Source organism: Lepisosteus platostomus, chromosome 10 (genome assembly GCF_059453375.1).
Source record: "Lepisosteus platostomus isolate fLepPlt1 chromosome 10, fLepPlt1.hap1, whole genome shotgun sequence".
Classification (NCBI taxonomy): domain Eukaryota; kingdom Metazoa; phylum Chordata; class Actinopteri; order Semionotiformes; family Lepisosteidae; genus Lepisosteus; species Lepisosteus platostomus.
In genome coordinates this window covers 22,100,760-22,122,779 of record NC_142620.1, presented here as the reverse complement: position 1 = coordinate 22,122,779, position 22,020 = coordinate 22,100,760, and the positions used below count along the sequence as shown (strand labels likewise).

At 39.8% G+C, this 22,020-nt stretch overlaps 1 protein-coding gene and 1 long non-coding RNA gene across 13 annotated transcripts in view; both read left to right on the top strand.

Moving 5' to 3' along the window:
* rps6ka5 (ribosomal protein S6 kinase A5) overlaps positions 1–22,020 on the top strand; it is a 64,331-nt gene that overhangs the window by 24,527 nt on the left and 17,784 nt on the right. For 7 of the 12 annotated variants that reach the window (XR_015941716.1, XR_015941717.1, XM_088648797.1 and 4 more), the window contains exons 3-13: positions 6,249–6,467; positions 8,269–8,384; positions 9,958–10,065; positions 10,928–11,011; positions 11,756–11,859; positions 12,331–12,481; positions 13,356–13,517; positions 15,262–15,387; positions 16,522–16,655; positions 17,850–17,943; positions 20,747–20,917. Coding sequence is in view for 10 of the 12 variants with exons in the window: in XM_088648797.1 (XP_088504923.1) it covers positions 6,249–6,467; positions 8,269–8,384; positions 9,958–10,065; positions 10,928–11,011; positions 11,756–11,859; positions 12,331–12,481; positions 13,356–13,517; positions 15,262–15,387; positions 16,522–16,655; positions 17,850–17,943; positions 20,747–20,917 (1,469 nt within the window). In the remaining 2 variants the exon portion in view is untranslated. Of the gene's footprint in view, positions 1–1,803; positions 1,862–6,248; positions 6,468–8,268; positions 8,385–9,957; positions 10,066–10,927; positions 11,012–11,755; positions 11,860–12,330; positions 12,482–13,355; positions 13,518–15,261; positions 15,388–16,521; positions 16,656–17,849; positions 17,944–20,746; positions 20,918–22,020 lie in introns of all 12 variants that reach the window. The other 5 variants (XM_088648798.1, XM_088648802.1, XM_088648800.1 and 2 more) reach the window with 1 other exon arrangement.
* LOC148653596 (uncharacterized) lies at positions 1,904–4,708 on the top strand. The gene is made up of 2 exons (XR_015941718.1): positions 1,904–3,158; positions 3,726–4,708. It is a non-coding gene; the product is annotated as an uncharacterized LOC148653596 (long non-coding RNA).

The following is a 22,020-nucleotide window of genomic DNA, read 5'->3' as shown; positions in this document are numbered from 1 at the left end:
ATTCTGCATCGCGTTCCTCCATGGCCTACTAGACTAGAAACTGCTTACATGTTCCCCTTCATGCCAGGTGTCAAAACCCACGCATAAGAAATCTTCAAAATATCAACCCAATAAAAGGCCCAATATTATTAGTTAATTCTGCTTTTGTTTTAAAATTAGACATCCACATTGGCTTTTCATGGGCAGGCTGAACCTGTCAGATAATTTGAATCTGAAAAGAAACATGAATGCCAGTCAACCAACAGTTCGCTGCTCTGCATGACAAACAGACCAGGCTTTATTCTAGGGGTAGGGTTAGTCGAGGTGAAGAAATCTGAACCTCTGCTACTTTTCCCTCACTAACTTCTAAATACCAGCTGGGCAGAAGTCAGCAGCCACACCACGTACTATACATTCATTAACCTGTTATGTGCTTTTGCACGACATACAGGGTGAGTACAGAAAGTTCGTTCCCTCTCCACAGGGCCACTTCAGCTTAATGGCTTTGTCAGTATAATTGTAAAAACTATACAATACATATTCTGGTGTTTTTTAGAAGTGCTTGTGACGCACGTTGATATTCTGCACTTAAATCCTTTGCCATTGTGTTTTATATATACAATTTCCCTTGTACATACGTGTATTAATGTGGATAATTACACTTTCAGAGGTGGCGTGCATCACAGGTTTCACTCTTACCCAAATAAAGTGAGAACCAAGGAATATGGTTTGTCTTGGTTAAAGCTGGAAGAACATTTTTACGGTATACTCGACTGTACATCTTTGTTCCATATATTGTGGGCTCTCTAAGGAGTTAACGGTCACTTCCATCACCATGTTCATCGTTTCCAAGGTGACAAGTTTCAGACTTGTCTTCCCACTCAACGGGCTCACATTCCCATCTGCTCTGAAATCTTCAAACATATGTTGGCACCGAGTGAAAGACAGCCACAGTCTACAGACTTATCAGTTTGTGAAAGCAGCTGCATTCCTTAAGGACTTTAGTAATATTGACTGTTGCACAAGCAGTGAAAATATCTTTGCTAATAAGGCGTTTACCATGTCGGCAGTGACTTGTCACCTCAGCCTTTTTTGGTGCTGCAGGATTCTTAGTTGAGATAATTCAAATTGATTTATACAATTTTCATTAAACTGTCTTTTTGTGTGTGTGTGTGTGTGTGTGTGTGTGTGTGTGTGTGTGTGTGTTTAATCAAACTATATCTCCAACTGCACCGTCCTGAAAACAATATTTTAAAAATGGGGAAAAAAATGCACAACCTACTCATGTGAATTGGGTCCTGTGGGAAAGACATGTCCTAACTTGGCTTGTGTTCACATTTCGGCATGTGAAGTGTGAGGGGAATGTTTGTCATAGAAGCAGAACCTGGTATCCATCGTCTGGATACCTTTCCAAAATATACTTTTCTCAGTGGAATTTTGCTCCAGAAATGGGGTGAATACAGTCATTAACACCAGAGAGGCACAACTTCAGTTCTGGTCTTCCTTCCACCTGAGCCCCTAATTACCTAATCTAGCTCATTATTTGGAGAAGTTCAAGACTTCTTTTCTTCAGATGCTGGAGATTCAAAGAGATCTAGAAACCCTGCTGGACGGAGGCCCTTGAGGACCGAAGTTTGTCTCCCTTGAAGTAGACCTGCATGTTTTCAGAACTGAAAAAATCCTCAAACCATGCAGCTAATCTTGACAATGCAGTGTGCTGCTAGACCTCACCTGAAAACCAGACAGAGAGCTTTTGTTTTTAAGATGCAAGTAGAAGTGTGTAATCAGTTCCTACCGGCAGTCTTGAATGCTTCTGTACTTCAGAGATTCCCTCTGGGAGAAGACTTAAGAGAACACACCTTAAACCTTCATGTATTTTCAGGTGAGTATTTTTGTTTTTATACATTTTCTCAATTTTTTCCAGTTACAAGTACAGAATCCTGTCCACTGCTCCACAAGGCTGCCCTTAAATGCACCATGATAGGCCGTAACATAATTTACTGTGATGTTATTAGAACAATAAACAATCAAATCTTCAAGGTTTGCTTTCTGATTTTTTTGCTTTCTGATTTTTTTTTCCCTTCTTACTTTACCGCAACATGAAAGAGTTGAGGTCCTGAGTGGCTCAGCCAATAAAGGTGCTGTCTAGAGGTGCAGGTGGAGCCCAGAAGTTGCAGGTTCGAGCCTGGTTCAGTGCTATGAGCCAGCTGTGCCATGATTCTCGAGTCAGTGGTGGTGAGGTTGGGCTGAGTCTGTCCAGATTTCCTGGACTCTTGGTGAAACAGTGGCTTGTGCCACCCCTGTGTGTCTGCAGATGCCAGTGAGAGATGCATCGCTTCTCCTTTCAGAGGTGAAAGTGTTGTTGGGCAGGTCCAGAGAGCATGTCTCCCGTACAGCACAGGAATTATTTGCCGAAGGTTTATCCATTTCGAAACAAATAATTGACGATTCCAGATTGGATGGGTATGAAAAGAAAAATGCAAAACAGTTTTTTTTTAAACTGAAAGAGATTGAATTTGTTTTGTATGATTTTATTCAAATGACCTTTTCTCAGATTAGCTAATAAAACTCCATGATGAGCTCCAAAATGTAATCTTCAGTTTGTTTTATAAATGTCATAATCTATAGAACCTATAGCCAGCAGCCATATCACCCTGCAACTCACAACTGGCAACCCACTGAAGCTAAGCAGGTGTGAGCCTGGTCAGTACCTGGATGGGAGACCTCCTGGGAAAAACTAAGGTTGCTTCTGGAAGAGGTGTTAGTGGGGCCAGCAGGGGGCGCTCACCCTGCGGTCCATGTGGGTCCTAATGCCCCAGTATAGTGACAGGGACACTATACCGTAAACAGGCGCTGTCCTTTGGATGAGACGTAAAACAGAGGTCCTGACTCTCTGTGGTCATTAAAAATCCCAGGGTGTTTCTCGAAAAGAGTAGCGGTGTAACCCCGGTGTCCTGGCCAAATTTCCCATTGGCCCTTAATAATCATGGCCTCCAAATAATCCCCATCTTTGAACTGGCTTCATTACTCTGCTCTCCTCCCCATTGATAGCTGATGTGTGGTGAGCGTTCTGGCACACTATGGCTGCCGTCGCATCATCCAGGTGGATGCTGCACATTGGTCGTGGTGGAGAGGAGTCCCCTTTACCTGTAAAGCGCTTTGAGTGGAGTGTCCATAGTGTAAGCTATTATTATTATTATTATTATTAGAATGAACTGTAACAAATAACGATACGCTATTTGGTCCATTTAACTTGTTTGGTTGCTTGTAGGTAATTGATCTGAGAATCGCATCTAACCGCTTTTTGAAAGAATCCGTAGTATTGGCTTCTACAACAGGGCAGGATAGCTTGTTTCAAATTTCTACAATTCTTTATGTGAAAAAGAGTTCCCAGCTTGGAATTTTTAAAGCACTTCCCAGTTATAAACTAACAAAAATCTGTTAGTGCAAGACATTTAGCTTGATTCAAGTTTATTATACAGCCAGAGACAAAGTAAAGGTTGAGACATGTAGACTTGAGATTAATCTGATTATGGACATAAGGAAATTTCCTTCATATAGCAAAAGTAACAGGGTGGGTTTAATCACCATCAATTTAGAGGCTTAGCTTACCTTTAGCATTATGGTATAATCCATACTGTATGTCAAAGTCTTAGGTCTTTGTAATGACTTGATAAAATAGGCTACGTGGCCAGTTTGCTGCTACTTTCTGCTCACAGAATCTTATTTATTCTCTGATTTAACAGGTCCTTTCTCAGTGGAATTGGGGGTTAAACCAAAGATGATCATCTAGATGCGGCTTGTAGTAAAATTACATTTAAAAACAATTAAACTGAGTTATGGTATGTATCATCCTAAGCTCACAGTTGGAAAGTCGGAGCTGTTTTCCCCTGCAAGAACCAAGGCAAACGCAGATCCTCCAACTTGGAGAGCTGGTTGGGTGAAGGCCTTACACTGAATGAAGACGATGTCAATGGAAAACCCACAAAATGGAAATAATGTACCTGAAACAGGATTTGTTACAAATCCAGCATCTGATGGAACCGTTGCCCCAGGAGAATTGAGGAAATTGTGCCCAGTAATTGGCAGAAATGGTGGGGAACAATTAATCATGTCTGAGTTGAGAGATGAGTTGAGTTGGGAGATGGATAATTTGTCTCTGTACTGTACAGTACATCATATACAAGACAGTCAGCTTTATAACCTACAATGTCATAATGAGGTTCAAATATGTTGTCTGATCATGGCTGAATTGGAGAGGCCGCTGTTTGAGGACAGTTCTTCTGGTTCTTAAAAATTCTCAGGTGTGAAGTTCTCATTTTTAATTGTCATGTTTCACGTTTCGATCGGCTTGGATTTCAAAACAAAGGCTCTCACTATGATGATCCCTTAACTCGGGCAACCCTTGGATCCAACTGTGAAGTTTAGAAAAGTAGCGCAACAGTGGAGGAAGAAGAGCAGTACCTTATGTGCGTCAGTCATGGCTTAATAAGAACGGGAGATTTTTCGTCTTAGCTGAGGGATATGCGTGATGTGGCATTAATGTGATTAAACCTGGTATGTGGTCTTGCAAAAACTGAGATCCATCTTCAGCCAAGACAAAGTAGACAGAAGAATATCGGAAAAAGATTTCATTCCTTCACTGCTACAGCATTAACATCTGTCCTGCTCAAGTCCCAAGTTGCTTCTATTTTAAATGAAATGTATTCCAATAAAATTGTGTTCACCAGCACAGTGTAATCTATTTATTTTGTGTGGTATTCTAAAGTTTCCCTGGTGTTGGGGGCTCTGGCTGAACTCTTCAGGTTCCCTCACTAGCAGTTGTGCAGCTAGACTTTACAAATAAATGCTATTGCTATACACAAAACGAACAACAACAAAACAGAGTTTTGCCACACACAGCCCCAGTCAAATCAAACTTTTGCCCCGCTCACCATTCTGGATGGTGCTGGATGGGTTTCAAATCAACTGGGAAGCTGTGACTTAAAATGCTGCTAACCTCTGGAAAGCAGAAAAGGCACTGCTACTTTGTGACTGGTTTGTGGGATAAAGGTTTAATTTAATCTGATGCGAAGTCCAGTTTTTGTTTGCAAATTGTTATAAGTAGTATTATTAGTTTTAGATCTGTTTGAGGTGTGGATCCCTCCTGATATAACGGGCAGGGAAAGGAGACGGGAAACAGCATTGCGACTCGTTGTTCAGCTCCCCCTTCCAGTCTGTTCCACAGGGAAGTGGCCCTTAGTGGCATCTCTTGGAGTGTAACCGGATTACAGAAAATAAACAGAAGGCCTCATTTAACACTCATCTCTCAGCCAAGGCATTGCCAAATTTTATTTCCCTTTTCTTGAAAGAGGAAGTCTTAACTAGATCTGAAATTACACTCCAAGCCTCTTCCTGTTAAGCATATACATATTCCTGTATTTGTACTCTTTTCAACGTCCCCTTGCTATTGTTGGCAGTCATGAAATCAGTAGTTTTCACTACTCTGAGGTTTTTTTAATAGATTAATAAATGTAGTACACATATAAAGAAACTTGTTTCTCCTGGTCACTGGTTTGATCCTTTGCATGTTTTTTGGATTCAAAGATATTTATTTGAGGAGATACTGTGTAGTTTGAGTCACTTATTTCATATTGCATTTGCTCGCTTGCTGGGAAGAGATGAAGAGACAAGTTAACAGTTGCTGCTTATATTCTGTTCATTTTTTCCTTGCATTCTGTGCATTAATGTGTGAAGTTAGAATGTTTTCAATTGGCTTGGTTTAAAACCATTGTTCCCATTGCAGAATCGGGGTTTCCCATCCTTTTTTGTGTTCACAAAACAGCCTGTTGTCATCTACCTTTGACAGAGATTCTTTGACCAATGAATATTTCTGATTTGTGAAACCCATGGTGAGAGCACAGTTTGTGGATTCAGTCTCCCACATTGCTACTGGATAGAGGACTCTTTTTAATGAATTGCAGTAAATTCTGATGGTATTGCTTCATCACCCAGGCTGTTCTCTCCTTACAGGTACTGTTTGTTCACAATGATCGATCTTTAGGGTAAGATCTGCACTGCTCTGGGTTTAAGATCTCAACAATTAAGTTGCTGTGATCAGTGACAGTACTGTAGAGTCATGACTGGAAATCGGAGATAGTATAGTTTGTTGATGTGATTTTTCCCAATGCCTCATTCTTTTGCACTCCTTACTCTTTTGAACGATAGCGCTGGTATTGGCACTGCTATATTATAATCTGTAACCCCTCTTTTCCACGTTTCTCCTCCAGCCTACGGGAAGGTGTTCCTCGTGAGGAAGGTCAGCGGCCATGACGCGGGCAAGCTGTACGCCATGAAAGTCCTGAAGAAGGCCACAATCATCCAGAAGGCCAAGACCGCAGAGCACACGAGGACAGAGCGGCAGGTGTTGGAGCACATCCGGCAATCACCGTTCCTGGTCACCCTCCACTACGCCTTCCAGACGGACACCAAGCTGCACCTCATCCTGGGTACGGCTCTGCTCCGACACGCTGGCTTGTCTGACCCCCAGCTGGGCTGCTGTCCATCGCTAGAATGCCCCTTGTTCTCAATGACGGTCGGTTTGCGCTAATAGTGCACAAGCCAGGACTACGCCCTGGATGGGACAGCTTCGCTGAGGCACTAGAGCTAAACACCACCCCACCATGCCATATCGTGTCCCTTATACCTGGGGGAAAATCCAATTTTTTGTGTTTGGCACTCTATTTCTGCATGTCATTTTCTCTTGTAAGCATTAATGCAAGGGATTTGCTTTTTAGTTCTTTCAGATCGTCTCCAGTTGAACAGTGTATAATAATGAAGTTTAGGGTGTTGTAGTGTCATGTGACGGGTGGCTGCAAATCAAAAAAACGAGACCAAGTGGCTTGAGTGGCAACAACAGAGAGAAATATCAGCTCTTACTATATGTGACACAAGAACCAGATAGGAATCACACAGATGAGACTTCTACTCACATAATGTTTTTAAGTGAAAAGAGCTTCTTGTTTGTAACTGTAGCACGTCATCCCCTTTCTCTGGTTTGAATTAACTGGAGCAATGACTGATCTGAAGCCAAGATTAAATGAAAACTTCTAGTTTTTTAACTTCAGTTCCCTTTAGTAAAACTGCCTAATTTCTCTCAGAACAGCAGTGCTCTTCTCATTTTGCCTGAGCATTGCCTGACCAGTCTCTAACAGCTTTTTTCTTTTAATCGTCTTGCATTTAGCAATGGTAACAATAGAAAATCAGATCTAAAGTTCAGGTAGATCTCCACATGCTAGTGTTCCTCATTCCTCTTCCTATGTCCAGTTATGAGAGATTTACATGGAGACTTAACAGTTATGCTCAGAATTGTATTGTAGGAATTTATAGTGCTCTTTTATGGATTGATTTCCTGAATGTATATACAACATTAAATTGAGGTATGCACCCTGTATCTTTTGTCATGTCAGAACACTTTTTGTGTTAGCATTCCATTCCTAAAAACTGCACCCCATGTCTAACTCCCTACACACCATATATCACATGCTGTCATAAAATCATAAAGTCATGCCACTTGCAGGAGCTTTTCATTTTTGTTTCTTAGATATAATGTACAGTTTCTCCATCCTAACTAGTTTTAACAGTTATCTTCCTAATTGCTGACCTCTGTATAATTTCAGCACTGCAGGACTTATTGCTTTCAAAAATAAGCTTTTATATTAAATTCTGTATCCTCTAAAATCTTCCATCATCAGCTATGTTAGGGTGGACAGTTCATGTCTTACTGAGAAATAAGTAACCAGCAGAGAGGTAAAAAAAAAATGTAACTATTTTCATTGTGATATTTTGAGCAGATGCTGCTTTCGATTAAATAGCTTAGATCTCACTTTGAATGGTTGGTGCAGAATGGACCAATCCTGAACAAATGACTTGCTCAGTTGATCAGAACCCTTGCATTATGTTAATTTTCTTTGCGAAGCATAGATTGAAATGAAACATCCAATGAACATCAACCTGCTGGGTTGTTTACTCCCTGAACTCTCACTAGGCACTGCTGATTAAAACAGAAAGTGTCTGTGCTAGGAAAGTGTGACCTGGGTTGCCATCAACCTGCTGGGGTCTCAGCATTGTGTTGTAGGTTCAAGACACTCCTTTTAATCTCTGTAAGGGCATGTTAGAGGCAGTTGTCCATTGACCAATGAAATAAAAAAAAAATGCACACAAGTGGACCAGGAAAATGTTTTTGTTGTAGGTGGGTTTTCAGAGCCGCATATGAAAGAGGGAGGTTGAGTTGTTAATGTTGCCTTGCAGACTACGTGAACGGGGGAGAACTCTTCACACACCTGTCCCAAAGAGAACGATTCAAAGAGCATGAAGTGGCCCTGTATAGTGGAGAGATAGTGCTGGCACTGGAGCATCTCCATAAGGTAAGAGCACCTAGCCTTCACTAGAACTTTGGCGTGCCTGGGCTCTGCGGTTCACTGCATTGGTAATGGAGTGGATTCTTTCCTGTTCTGGTGTAAAGGCACGAAAGTGATCAACTGCTCTTGATCTGCTGCAGTCCCCTGATTAGTTATGAGTTCACGTACCCCACTTACTTAGAAATGGGTTTATTTTCGAGATTCCAAGAGATTCATCAGCTATAAAATCTGCCGCTTTTTAGGTCATTAAAGTCGTTTGTTCTGTTTTGGTGATTTCTTTGTCAGATGAGTTCTGTCCTCTACTGTAATTCTACTGTATTTTTAGTGATGTATATGCTAGTTTGGGTATATTATTTTGTGAGACTGAACCACCTTCTCTTGTTTGTGAGCTTTACATTTTTATTTACAAGGAACACTAGGCAAGAATCTGTAGTCAGTTGACTACAAGCAATCATATGAGCCTCATGGGCTGAATGGCCTGTTATTTGTATTCTTTCTTATTCAGTACTCATAGGATATAGGATATTAAATACTTGTACTTAAAAAATAGGATGAACTATACTTTTACCAATAGTTCCCTTAAACTATGCATTCAGATATCAACAGCAGATGCCGTACTTTTGTCAAGTAATCTGAAGCTGGTGTTTTGTAATATAACTTTCCTGCATAATTGGAGAATTTCTACTCAGAATCTCCGGATCCTTCCCATAGATGTACATCATACGCGCTGAAGTGTAGTAATGAGGACACTGGCAGAGGTCAGTGGCAGGCGCCTGAGTAATTTGTTGAAATGGCCGTGAAAGAATGGAGAACTTCACAGGTTTTGATGAACTTTTAGAAGGTCATTCCCCACAAGAGATACAATGACCAGTTTTTTTTTTTGTCCCACCAAGCAGCTTAGCATGGTTGCAGTTGTGGCCATTAGGAAAACCAGATTGGACACGTACTGCTAAGTTCATTAAAATTAACTACTTGACTGGAAGTACTTCTCTGTTCTGCTTTGCCCTGATCGTATATGATAGGTCTTCCCCAATAAAATGTTTTTTTTCCACATGCATCCTAATTTCCTGGAATCTTAGGAGAGTAGAGAGTAGAAGAGTTTATTGCCATACTGTATGTACATGTAAATTGGAATTCGTATTCATGCTGATCTCTCAGGATATATACAGTACAGCAGATGACACAACAGACAACACCACACAATGTAGACAGTACACTTTGACATAATAAATAATACAGCCAAAACAATAAATATATAGTAGTGAAAAAAAACCATGATAGACCATGCAAAAAGTGCATAGTGCAGACATACATTGAATCTGAGGCATTGCACTTAGCTGTTAAAGATGCGTAAGCCAGAATTGACTTTGCTTATATTCATTTTCCCTAATGCATAGTACTAAACATTCACAATTTGCTATCCTGAAAATAGGTAGGTGTCAAGGACATCCAACGTTTCTACTAATCCTTTCATTCATCCAACTCCAATCCAAGGATTTATACTACTTGGCAATGAAAAATTTGACCTGGTAATTTGTTCTGAAAACGTCTCTGAAAATCCGCTTTCTGCCTTCTTCAGCTGGGTATTATCTATCGAGACATCAAGCTGGAAAATATTCTCCTGGACAGCAATGGCCACATTGTTCTCACAGACTTCGGTCTCAGTAAAGAGTTTCTGGTGGATGAGGTGAGTGCAATGGATTGAATGTAACCCAAAATAGAAAGCCAGTTGATACTTTTATATTTTAAACAGTTTTGTCACAAGAAGACAGAAAAGTAAATATCTAAGCAGAGATAATAACCAAGGAAAAGTTACAAATGAGAGGAGGCCCATCTAGCCAGTTTGGTAGTTAGCAGCTAAAGATTGATCCAGGGATCACATCCAACTGTGTCTTGAAAGAAGCCAGGATGTAAGCCTGGGCTCGTGAAAGGTTTCATAAGAGACTGCTAAAAGCACATTTTATTGTATACAGCTAAATCACTTTGCAAGAGTCGGAACACTTGATGATCTAAAAACACAAATAGATGCATTGTGTATTTGAATATATTAACAAAATGCCAGGAGAAGATGTGTCTTTGATCATATTAGCTATTTTGTTACCATATAATGCTATGAGGTAGTCTTTTATCAGAAAACAATTAAAATGTCTGCCTAAAGATTCTCAGTGATTTACTTACTTTTTTCCTCAATAAGAAACTAATACATCAATCTTCAAGAAGACTAATATAAGAGTCTGTCTGGGCAGCTAAAAAAATATTTTGAAGAATTAGTTTTCCCTTTTTCCAAGGAAGTGTGCCAATCATATAATAGCACAAAATTGCTTTCTGTTTTAGCAACACAAATAATGAAAGATTTTCTTTAGTTTTGTATCTGCTGCGATTGTGTGCAAATAGAATTGTATGCTTCTGGATCGGAATATAAATGCTTTTATTAAATTGGTTAATTGAATATGTATAGTTTTTTCCATACTTTTATCCGGTGGTATAGTGACTTGGAAATGTGCAGAGATAAAGTCAGGGGTTTTCTTATGCTGATATTGGTTTTCCAGAACGAGAGGGCCTTCTCCTTCTGTGGCACTATTGAATACATGGCCCCGGAGATCGTCAGAGGAGGAGACACTGGCCATGACAAGGTACAGCACCTCTCCCAAAACTGGAGACCTGCTCTGTTTGAGAAGAAATGAAAAGCATGCCATTCACAGCAGAGTCACACTGGGCTCTTCTGTGTTCAGGCTGAGAAAATCATTTCACTTTGCAGTGTTTTTAATTTCCTTGCCATGAAGATACAGCAAGGAGCTTTTTTTCCCCAAGGGAAGGATCTAAGAGTTTTAGAAGTGCACAAACGGCTTGCTGTCTCTTCAGACTATCCCCACATTATTTCAATGAGCTGCCTGAAATGTTGTTTCAGTGTGAACCCATTTAGTTGGGGGAAGGATAATCTGGCTATGAGTACAGGGCGAACAGAACCTGTTGAAAGAGGTGTTGAAATCTAGCTGTTATATAACATTTAACTGCGTAATTGTAATCTTCTCACCTGATTTAAGTTTTTAATAGTTAACTTTTAATGAAGTAGATGTTTTTCCAACTGTAAAAGATCCAGAGAAATGTTCCATACGTGTCCAAATAAGTGAATAATTATAATAATTGATAAATTGACAACTCTGGTTGGCACAGGCACCAGGCAACCATTGCAGGACCCTAGGCATCAGTTTGACACCCCTGATTTATAGAAATGACAAACGTACTCTCTCTCCTGTACAAACTGCACACATTTAGAGACATTTAGTTTAAAAATGTTTTTTACAATGCTGTGATGATAAAGCTACGTAGAGTTTCCATTGTCTCTGATCTGCGTGTCTTGACGTGCCTGAGTCCAGGCTGTGGACTGGTGGAGTCTCGGTGTCCTCATGTACGAGCTGATGACCGGGGCATCCCCCTTCACTGTGGACGGAGAGAAGAACTCGCAGACAGAGATATCGAAGTAAGAGGTTTGCAGTGTGTAAACCATGGTTTTTTTAAACACACTGTACTTCATTGTGCATACTATATATTACAGCCAGACTTTCCATCACTGCCCTCTTCCAAGCCCATATCTATGGGAGGTACTAGCTTTTGAGTGAGACGCTAAATAGAGCTGTCAGTAGAATTTCATTGAAGATGTCATGGCAGTGTTTGAAAACAGAATGGAAACTCATTCTGGAGCCCCAGCTAAATTCCAGTTTAAGCTCTCTTTATAAGGTCTCATTGATTCTCCCATGTCATTTAATTGGTGAATTCCCTCAGCATGGCAGCTTTGTGCAAACCCAGGCTGTTACCAGCTTTACTTTTTTTGTGGATGAAGAGAGTCTGCTCCTTCTACTCCTTCATCTGCAGAGATCCTTTTCAATGAAAAATACTATGCAACAGTAAGGTATATGTAGTATGAATAATTCCTAGTTTTTTTGCCTTACAGGAGAATATTAAGAAGTGAGCCACCATTTTCTTCAGAAATAGGACCCTTAGCCAAAGATCTGATTCAGCGTCTCCTCAGCAAAGATCCCAAAAAGAGGCTGGGCTCAGGACCGTCAGGAGCAGAGGAGGTGAAGAAGCACCCCTTCTACCAGGTAAAGTACTGCCCTTGACAGTGTTCCAACACTGTTGCTGCCTTCTCATATAACCACTGTCACTAATGTTCTGACATCTGTTTAAACAATCAGTTGAGGAGCAAGCATGAGTATATGTAGTTTTTTTTAATATTTCCACAATCCCACCCTTGCATCCATCGCACCCAACATCCTCCGTTACCCTGTCCTGGATAAAGTGGTTTAGATAATGGATGGATCATTATTGCCACTAGATCAAAGGTCACACTCTAGGAGCACTGTAGTTCATGAACATTCAGAATAATTTCAGTGCTCTAAGAATACTAAATTGTTCAGTTAATTAATATTGTGACACAGCTGGTGGTGTAGGAAGACAGGCACACAGAATGCAGGATTAAGGTAAGAAATAGTGCACTTTTGTTGCACTTTTAGTATACAGAGTTAATAATAAACTCCAAAATAAAAGAAATCCCTAGCTCTCTCCAAGCTCTAGGTAGACTTCCCCATCTTCTTGTAGTTAAACTTAAACGTCTCTCGTTGCTTTTTTACTTCCTTCTCCTTCTGATGCAGTGCATGGATTGCAGATTGGTTGGCAGATTGGGCAAACAATGGGGAAGCCAGTATTTACCGGGGGTATCAGTCTTCCACCAAATGGTCGGGTGACTGAGGATGGTGGGTCATTCCCCATGGGTCTCTGGGAAATGTTGTTCAAACAAGAATCGGCATGTTTTCTCCAAATGGTCTCTTGCATTATATGACCTCTATATAGTTTTGTGTTGTATCATAATCATAAGGCATGTAGGTAGTTATTAAGTTCTGAAATTACCTTGAGGCATTTTGTTATATGGGGCGTTAAAGAACAACAAGTTGATTGATCGGTGTTTGAATGTTGCAGAAAATAAACTGGGAGGATTTGGCAGCTAAGAAAGTCACTGCCCCTTTTAAGCCGGTGATCCGCGACGAGCTGGATGTCAGCAACTTTGCCGAGGAGTTCACCGAAATGGACCCCACCTACTCACCAGCCGCTCTGCCTCAGAATTCGGACCGGATTTTTCAGGTGACTGGACTTTTCGTTTGAGTCACAAAGGAAGTTATATATTATTATATATATGCGATTATTATATATATATATTATGTAAAAACATCAATACAAGTCTTCCTGACCAACATAAATACTGATGACAGTGATGTTGGAGGATTCTAGTTTACAGTTACGAGAAGCCTTTTTATGCGCTGTAGTATAGGGCAGGTTTTGTTTCTGTAATTCACAATTCTGTTTGTGCGAACAGAGGGCATATCGAAAATGTTTTGTTTCATTTAAGTTGATGAGCTGTCATGTGAAAGCAATCCAGGAACTGAAGATGTTATTTAAAAAATTGTTTCAATATTGAAATAATTGTTACAGTCTCAGCCTGTATAATTTTACTTTATTTACCAAAAGATCTCAGACGTAAAATACATTACGATGCAGCTTTTGAACTTATGGATAGTGGAATAATTTGACACTGTTCTATTGAAGCCAACTGATTTCATATTACACTAAATATTCTATGCTTTTTGATCCTTGTACTTCTATAGATTCTACCAGATCAATAGATCTATTATAGGGCATTGCTCAAAATTGAAAGGTTTGCATTTGTAAAATGTGTCTTCCTTAATTATTTTTCAGCATCTGATTGCCAACTTCTTCTTGGCTTTTAGCTGTTCAGAGCCATTCATGTTTTACCACTCTTTTTTGCAAACACCAATTCAGAGGTCGAGCCTGGAAACTTAGCTTATCACTGTGTCTTTTGTCAAATGAAATGAAATGGCATTACATAGACTGCAATGGAATATCAAAGTAAGCAATCAAATATGAAATGCAGCAATTAAGAAAGTTGTCTTATCAATCATTTCCAGTTCATTCCATGCAGCTGTTAGAAAGAAACCTTTACCATTTCGAAGCTCACAAAGCAAAATTGGATGAAAATGAGTTCTTGGTGTATAACGATAAAGGCAAGATTATTTAACTTGTGAACATGAAACGTGACTTATAAAGACTCCAGACAGAGAGATGCATTTACAGAATTAAAGAACATGATGCGATTTAGGCTGTCTCTATTGATCTTTATGCTTATGTATATATTAATGCATCTTTTTAGCCTTTTTGAAAAAAAAGTATATTGTGATGCTCCCCAATTCTTGATAACTTGGTCAATCGTATTATTCATTTAATTAATAACAGGTATTTTACAGTCCTGCATTAGATTATTATATAATCTGAATTATGGATACCCCTGGAACAATGACATTTTCATGAGCAAAAGAAAGTACATTATTTTGAGAGAGGTGATGGGAATATCAGTGTATTTGAACTTTTTCCATGATTGGTTGAGTATATAGTTCACCTTTCACTACCTTTACATGCTTGTGGTCTATTGCTGTGCTTTGGTACACATATCTGGATAGAATATTTAAGAACAGAAGGTTAAATATTAGAGGAAACCATCAAACCCCGTTTGGTAGTTCATTGATCCAAGGATCTCATCCAGCCATTTCTTGGAAGAAGCCAGAGTATAGGCTTCAACCACATGGCTGGGGTAACTTGTTCCACGCTCCTAAAACCCTATGGATAAAGAAATGTCTCCTATTCTCGCTTTTTAATGCACTTCCAGGTAGTTTCCGTTTGTGTCCTCTGGTTCGTGTTTCACTATTCATTTTGAAGAGTTCCTTTGGGTTGGCTTTGTCAATGACTTTGTCGGAGGATTTGGAATACTTCTGTCAGGTCCACTTGTAGTCTTATGAATGTGTTTGTGTCACAGGGCTACTCCTTCATTGCTCCTTCCATTCTGTTCAAACGCAACGCCGTGATGAATGACCCTCTCCAGTTTCATGGGGGTGCCGAGAGGCCCGGGGCCACAGCTGTGGCGCGCAGTGCCATGATGAAGGTGAGAGAACACCGAGCCCTATCATTGAATAATCCAGCATGTAGTTTACAGGAGGGCAGCTCACTCCTCCTCTGAGTATCAGGCATGACAGCCAGCCACTGGCCTGCATAAAAAACATTTGGATGTTTGGTGATGCAGCAAATGCTGATGGGCTGTGATTCTTTACTGCAGCATTTTTTCTGTTTGCTTCTGAAAAGCAGGCTAAGGTTTTGGCAAAACAATGCTTTGCAATTGGTGAAATACCCAAATCATCACTGTTTCATGCAACAATATGCTTGCTCAGTCAACAATGTTGCAGTTAATCAAGAAAGAGAAGATACAAACAGGAGTACTGGAATGGCACTACTTTGAGTGGCATTTTGGTCAGGTGTGGGAGTGGCAGTGAAGTGTAAAGTTTTCTCATACATCTGGTGTCTAACCTGCAGGTTTATTGAAATAGAGGGAGAGGCTCCGTTTCGTGTTTGTTTGGTGAAAGTGGGATCAGGATCGTGTTTGAGGCCTGTTGAAGCGTGTAAACAGATTGATCCATTAATACTTGGTATCAGGATTATAGTTTGTGAGTTTTTTTACTGTAAATACTTAAAATGTCTATAAAAATGTGGTCTTATTTGGCCACTTTAGTAAATCTTACACTTATAAAACCACATTCACCTGCCCTCATCTGCTTCTTGCTCAAGAAAATTTAAACCAGGGTTGCCCAACTCCAGTCTGCAACAGTCACTGTGCGGCAGGTTTTATGTCTCTTTAAATCTCCTTCTCAAGAACAAGAAAAGGCTTCAACTTGTCTAAGTGAGCACAAAAGGAGTTCAATTAGCTAGCTAAGGGCTCAGGTTGAAGGAAAACCAGAAACCTTCGGACTTGTCCCCTATAATCTAAATTATTGTCCGTTCTCTTATACAAAGACCTTCTCTTGAAAGCTATTTTGTGTCTGTGGGTGACTTCAGTGTTATCCCAAACATGTTCAGTCAGTCAGGGAGCTGCAGACTGACCACAGTGGGAGATATCAATCATTATCATTCGTGGTGACTTCATAGTCAAAGATAATCAAAAACCAGAAACTGTTTTTTGTTTAAGAAGTTGACTTTGAAGCAATAGCCTCCCACATCTTTCATATACCCTCTCTCCTGTTTGCAGGACTCCCTGTTTTATATGCACTATGACTTAGACTTGAAAGACAGTCCGCTTGGGGAGGGAAGCTTTTCCATCTGCAGGAAGTGCACCCATAAGAAAACAGGCCAGGATTACGCAGTGAAGATCATCAGCAAAAGGTACCAGCCTATTTCTTCATCCTCTGCCATGGGCAGAGAGCACAATTATGATGCACAGCAACAATGGACCTGTTTACTGTTAAGTGCAATGAAACGTTAAGCATTTGTGTTTTCTCCTCTTCGTTTTCACTTGCGCAAAATTAACCTGTAGGGTAGCCCTTTGGGTGATGTTTTCAGGATCCTGATGTGTCAGGATTTGCCAAAACATCCATCGCATCGCTCTTTGATCCTTCGAGTTAGCTTGATTGCTTCTGTCTGCCATGTCGTATAAATTGTACGAAACTTCTCTGGGGACAACCAGCAGTGGACACGTTCCTTCTCAGGAAGAATCAGGTCCTACTGCAAGATAAGCTTTCCTGATGAGGCACTCTACATGTTAGTGAAGTTTTTTAACTGACTGGCAGATGCAAAAAATGTCTTGATGTAAATGCCGGTGAAAAAAATATTTTTTTATTATTATTAAAATTGTTGTGCTACTGATTGTCCAATCTGTTATTTGGGGGCTGTTGTAAAGCTACCATTGAAGAACTGAACCTTCTGTTGAAGTATTCTTTAAAAAAAGCTTGTTGTTTCAAGACAAACACCCAATGATCTCTGTCAGAATACTGTTTTATGGACACTATCCTAGCTCTACACCTGTACTTGCGATAACCTAAATCTAAGACTTTTCATAAAGTTCTCACTTTTACAAGTTTTTGAAGCTCTTTCTGTTCAACAACAACTTGGTGTGCACAAGAGAGGCTATGTGGCTTTGATAGTTCAGAAACCAACTGTTTTAAATAGGAATGATAGTAACTCTAATTTTGAGGATATTGAATCAGAAAAAATCCTCAGATTTTGTGTTCTAGTATTTCTGAAATAGCTCCTCAAAACTGGTCTTGGAGAATCACAGTCCTGTTTTTTTATATGTCACTTGTAAGCTATTGCTGAATCACACAAGTGATCTGTTCAATTAAGAGAACTCTGAACCTTAAGGGTTGAACAACACATAGAATTTAACACTAAATGAACTTGACATTTCTTAATTTAACAAAACACCAGTTTAATAATCACAATGGAATTCCTCCTTGTCTCTAATAATGTGCAAGTTAATGGTGACCTACAAAACATACTAGATTGGAGCTTTCCAGGACCAGGGCTTGAGATCCCCTGCTTTAAATGTTGACTTTTTATACTTGTATCTTTTTTTCTTAGAATGGAAGCACAAACTCACAAGGAAATAGCAGCTTTAAAACTCTGTGATGGGCACCCCAACATTGTGAAGGTTTATGACATTTATCACGATCAGGTAATTTTTTAATACAGTTTGTTTCAACTTTATTGTGAGATGACACTATCACTTTTCTTTTTAGTTTTCAAGACAAAAACAATGGTTTCCTGGTTCGTATGGCTTCCTGAGGAGCAACTCCAGTCTCTGCCTTGCTGTTGTAAATCAGGCATATTATGCTTGCCCGCAATCTGAGAGGAACAGGTAGTTGTCAGAGAAAAAAAAGCTTGCTCATTAGCGAGAACAGACTCCATTCCTGCTGGATGCCTCACAAAGCTAGCCAAAATTTCTCCCAGGGCGAATTTCTCTGCAGGTACCTAATTGTATGGTGTCAGCAATTCTTTTTCTCAAATTTCAGTTTTAAACCTGCCTGGAAGAACAAAGGAAAGGCTAGTGCTCTTTTTCTTAAAATTAGATTTAATTCTAAGCAATGTGCTGCATGATGGTTCCATTTAATTGAATGGTTTTGTAAAGTAATTGGTGATTCTTTTAAGGGCACCCATTGGCCTTTGTTGACCCTCGTCAACATTGTGCAAGGAAAAGTTATTATTGTTTATTGGCTCAGCCATGGGGTTTTTGATTATCTTTAGAATACAGACCATACTTAATCAACTCTGACAGAAAACTGCTGCTTTGCTTTCATAAGATTGAACTGGAGCTGACAGCTTTACATGGCAGCACAGCCAATTACTGAGAGAAATATTTAGCAGTGGTCAGGGGAGCTGTTTCGTGGTGCACAGACACGTTTCAAAGGTGTAGACAGCTCAAATCTGTAAAAATATAACTTGATATTTTTGGAACCTTATAGTTGATTTTCACTCAGCCTTTGTCACATTGGCAAATTGGAACCATATAGAGAGAATGTCCCAGTTTTATAATGGGGAGAAAGTCTCCAGCCTAATCCTGCAAGGGAAAGCTGACCAATAGCCAATAAGCATTCTGGCTGAAGACTAGCTGACCTTTGACTTCTTACAAAACAAAACAAAAGTAGTCACTTAACGCCTACAGTACTTGGAAACTGTGCTCCATTATCAGTAAAATTCAGTGCAGCTCTACGAGTGTCAGCTACAATGTATATGAAAGAAAGCGGACAATTCATGAGAGAAAACTCAAGATGTATTTAAAAAACAAGCTTCTTTTCAGAACTACTGTGCACTTTGGATCTGAATTCTCTGACATGGTAGTTTTTACTGGAGTGTAGGGCCAGTCTATGGGGCATTTATCCTTTGTTTCTTGAATTATTATTTTGTAATTATTCATACCAATTATGTTCATGTTTTCAGGGAAATAATCAATTTGATTTTACACGATTTGATTTCCATATTAACAAGCTTTTGACTAAATTTATTGTGCTTGCTCTTTAGTAGTCTCTTTACAAGTTTTACCTGTGCTCAGACTGTTTGAGACTAGACCCAGAATTTAGGTTCTTGCCAGTCAGTGAACTAGGAGGTCGAACTTTGCATTAAATTAATTAAATTCAATTAAATCAATGTTGTGCAATCTACGATGTTGTACGAGTACATATCCAATTGTCTGAGTAGAGAAACGTAGAGGCCTCTAGCTGCATTATACTTAGAAAAGGTTATTTAAGACCGATGTTTTCTATAACACACTCTTGTTAAATATAAAAAATTGTTTACATCAGTGTAGTGGGAAGGCAGCCACTGTGGATAATAAGCAGCTGGCCCCAGAAAGATTATTTCATAAGCTGCCGCTGTTGTATTTGACCACTTCCAGCTTGCTGCATCAGTGGGCTCAATACAGAAATAAGCTGGAAGGGTTCATTTGCATGCATTCATTTCTGTGAGAAAGCAGAGCACCACTTCAGAGCTGATGAGTTTGGCAGGGCTATTACAATCTCAATATCTCCATTCCGCGAGTAGGGAGATCAAAGCATATCTAGCAACTCGGCCTGCCCTCAACATTCTCATGTTTTCTTCTTCTACTCGGGCTAATTAGAGATGTAATAACTCTTAACTTAAAGCTCAGATACACAGATTGATTTCTTTTTTGGCAAACCAAAAAGAATTCATTATTCCCTGTGATTTATTGCAGACACCAGTTTTTAATTCCAGTTGCACTAGGTAAATCAGAATACAGATGGAATATACTGAGGCTGTCGTTGCTCATCTGATAATATTGCTTTTTTTTACAGTTTCAGAAATGAGAATGCTTTTTTCTCTGAACAGGGCCTATAATATTGTCTGCTTGGGAAGTGTAGAACTTTGTTTAAATACTGTTGCTGCTTATAGCTTAGCAAGTGATAAATGTTTTACTGTCTTGCATTTGCCCTGACATTTACACTAAAGTTAAATTCTGATGGTTTTAATTTGAGACTTTTTCTTGTACTGTTCATATGTCTTTTTCAAAATATTTATCATTTTCCCTATCTCGAAATCAGTGTTAAGTATGTTTATCACTGTTTCCTTTATGAAGGATCAGTTACATAAGTATGGTTACATTAAGAGGAGAGATTCTAGCCTATTTGGTAGTTAGTAGCTAATTAATCTCATCCAACTGTTCCTGCAAAGAAACCAGGGTATCAGCTTCAACAGCATGGTTGAATAGCTTCTACCATACTCACACAACCCTCTCGGTAAAGAAGTCCTCTTGCCCTGCCTCTTCTTGAAAGATGCCAAGGCATCAGCTTGTACATGGCTGTGTAGCTTGTTCCATAGTCCTGCCACCCTTTGGGTAAAGAAGTGCCTCCTGTTCTCAGCACGCACTTCCATGTGCTTTCCACTAGTATCCCCTAGTTTGTGTTTCACTACCCATTCTGTTACTAGGTTGTTTTCTGAATCCGTGCCTCATGTTGCCTTCCCAGTTGCACACGTTTATGGTCCTGGAGTTGCTGAAAGGCGGGGAGCTGCTAGAGAGGATCCGGAGGAAACGGCTCTTCAGCGAGACGGAGGCCAGCCGGATCATGCGCAAGCTGGTGTCGGCAGTTAGCCACATGCACGATGTCGGGGTGGTGCACCGGGACTTGAAGCCAGAGGTACAGACAGGCGGCACTCCCATGAGCCATGATCTGCTCACTCAGAACCAAGATGGAGTTTATCCATCCATTCGTGAACAGCATGCCAGTCCTGACACAGACTTGCACACACTCAGAAGCCAGTTAATCAACCAAAATTTCTTTGGACTGTGGGAGGAAACCAGAGCACCCGGTGGAAAATCACACAAACCAGAGGAGAACATGCAAACTCCACACAGATAGCACCCCAGGTTTGGAATTGTACCCAAAGCCCCAGTGCTGCAAGGCAGCAATGCTAACCACTTTGCTGTGGAAATTAAGCTGTTTGATTTACAAATTACCGTACATGGCAATCTAAAGACCCGACAGAACAAAGTCATGTTTTCTTGCATTTTGCACTTTTTGTCTGGGAGTTTTTCTTGTTGGAGGGGCCTCACTGTATCCACAATACATAAGCTGTAAATTGTATATACATTTTTTATCTGTTAAGAAGTATTTCTCATACCCTTTAAATCTATTTAGGCGGTGCATCTGTTCTACATTGGTCATTAAAATACAGCCGTAGTCCAAATCGGCTTCCATCCCTTCAAACAAATTCTAATTATGGCATTTCAGACTGGGGAAGTGAAGGAGTTCTAGTAATGATAGGCTACAAAGTACATTGCTGAATATCTCTAAAAATAACATCTCAGTGTTGTGCTGATCCCTGCTTCGTTAAACTTCAAACTGAGTGCCTGATTTGAATGGAAAAGAGTGTTTGCATGGTACTTTCTACCAGTTTCCTCTATCAGTAGGATTCTCAATGTAGAATTGAAATCAGTGAGTGCACTTCTCTGAAAGCAGTCTACGTTTTAATATGAGTGTGATGTTAGTGTTGAGGTTAATTTCACACGAAATTGTTTCTCATTCTGAACTGGAGATTGTTGGTGCTGTCCTAAATCTTATTAAGATTATTTCTTATAATATTAAAATTGTGCAGGTTTTGTACAATAATAATAATGATAAGTTCTGTTGTAAAGGAGCAAACGGAGGCATTTTCTTTTCTTTGACTGTGGAGGCTTGTCAGATGTGATATGTGCAAATTTATTTTTACTTTACAGTCAAACAATTGGTACTTGTGATCA